This window comes from Orycteropus afer, unplaced genomic scaffold, assembly GCF_000298275.1.
Source record: "Orycteropus afer afer isolate SDZICR_OR568_19922 unplaced genomic scaffold, OryAfe1.0 scaffold00244, whole genome shotgun sequence".
NCBI classification, from domain to species: domain Eukaryota; kingdom Metazoa; phylum Chordata; class Mammalia; order Tubulidentata; family Orycteropodidae; genus Orycteropus; species Orycteropus afer.
This window is the reverse complement of record NW_006921831.1, coordinates 821,979-823,217: the sequence shown is the minus strand read 5'-3', so window position 1 is coordinate 823,217 and position 1,239 is coordinate 821,979. Positions and strand designations below refer to the sequence as shown.

General features: G+C 62.2%; 1 protein-coding gene across 1 annotated transcript in view; it reads right to left on the bottom strand.

Moving 5' to 3' along the window:
- ANO1 (anoctamin 1) overlaps positions 1-1,239 on the bottom strand; it is a 155,250-nt gene that overhangs the window by 21,660 nt on the left and 132,351 nt on the right. Inside the window, exon 22 of the mRNA XM_042782104.1 lies at positions 325-518. Within this exon, the coding sequence (XP_042638038.1) occupies positions 325-518 (194 nt within the window). The remainder of the gene's footprint in view (positions 1-324; positions 519-1,239) is intronic.

Below are 1,239 nucleotides of genomic sequence, written 5' to 3'. Positions count from 1 at the left end.
CCGAGCGCACTGTGGACACAGAGCCAACAGGGCCTGCCTCCCAAGTGTGCACTGCGGACACAGAGCTGACAGCCCTGTCCCCACACACAGCGTGGACACAGAACTGACAGTGCCCGCCTCCCCAGTGTGCACCACAGACACAGAGCCGATAGCCACCCGGTGTGCACTGTGGACACATGGCAGTCAGAACCAGTCCCTGGTGCACACTGCGGACACAGAGCCGACAGTCCACGGCACACACTGTGGACACACAGCGGTCAGCGCTGGTCCCCTGAGTATACCACGGACATAGAGCCGACAGCCCACGCCCCCCTCGACACGCACCTCGGACCCAGAGCCACCAGCACCCGCTGGGTACCATGAGAGACAGCCCAGCCCCTTGTGCACTGTGCACATGAAGGCCGTCGGCACTCATCCCCCGTGTGTACCATGGACACAGAGCTGCCAGGACCCACTGGGAGCCATGAGGGATGGCCCAGGCCCTCGAGCGCTGTGGACACAGCTGTCAGCACCCGTCCCTGCACACGGCACGGACAGAGAGCCGCCAGCGCCTGCCTCCGCCACGTGCACTGCACACACAGAGCTGCCAGGACCCGCTGGGCACCGTGAGAGACAGCCCAGCCCCTGGCATGCTGTGGACCCAAGAGCTGTCAGCACTCATCCACTGTGTGCACCACAGACACAGAGCCGACATCACCCGTCTCCCCCACGTGCACTGAGGACACAGAGCCGTCAGCGTCCTCCGCCCCCACTCACACCGCGCACAGAATTGTCGGCACCTGCTGGGCACCGTGAGAGACAGCCCGGCCCCTTGTGCACTGAGGACACAGCCAGCAGCGCTGGTCCCCGTGTGTACCACTGACACAGGGCGGCCAGCGTCCACTGGGAGCCATGAGGGATGGCCCAGGCCCTCGAGCACTGTGGACACAGCTGTCAGCACCCGTCCTCCATTCTCACTGTGGTCACAGAGCGGTCAGCACCCTCCTGGCACCACAAGAGATGGCCTGTTTGGTGGCCCCCAGAAAGATATGTTCAAGGCCTAACCCTGTGAACGTGACCATATTGGAAATGGGGTCTTTGAAGATGGAATCAAATTGACATGAAGTGACCCTGGAGTTGTGGTGTGCTGTAGAATCGATTCCAACCCACAGCGCCCCTAGAGGACAGATCAGAACTGCACCAGAGGGTCTCCAAGGCTGTCAGTCTTCACAGAAGCAAAGCCCAAACCACACCCACTGC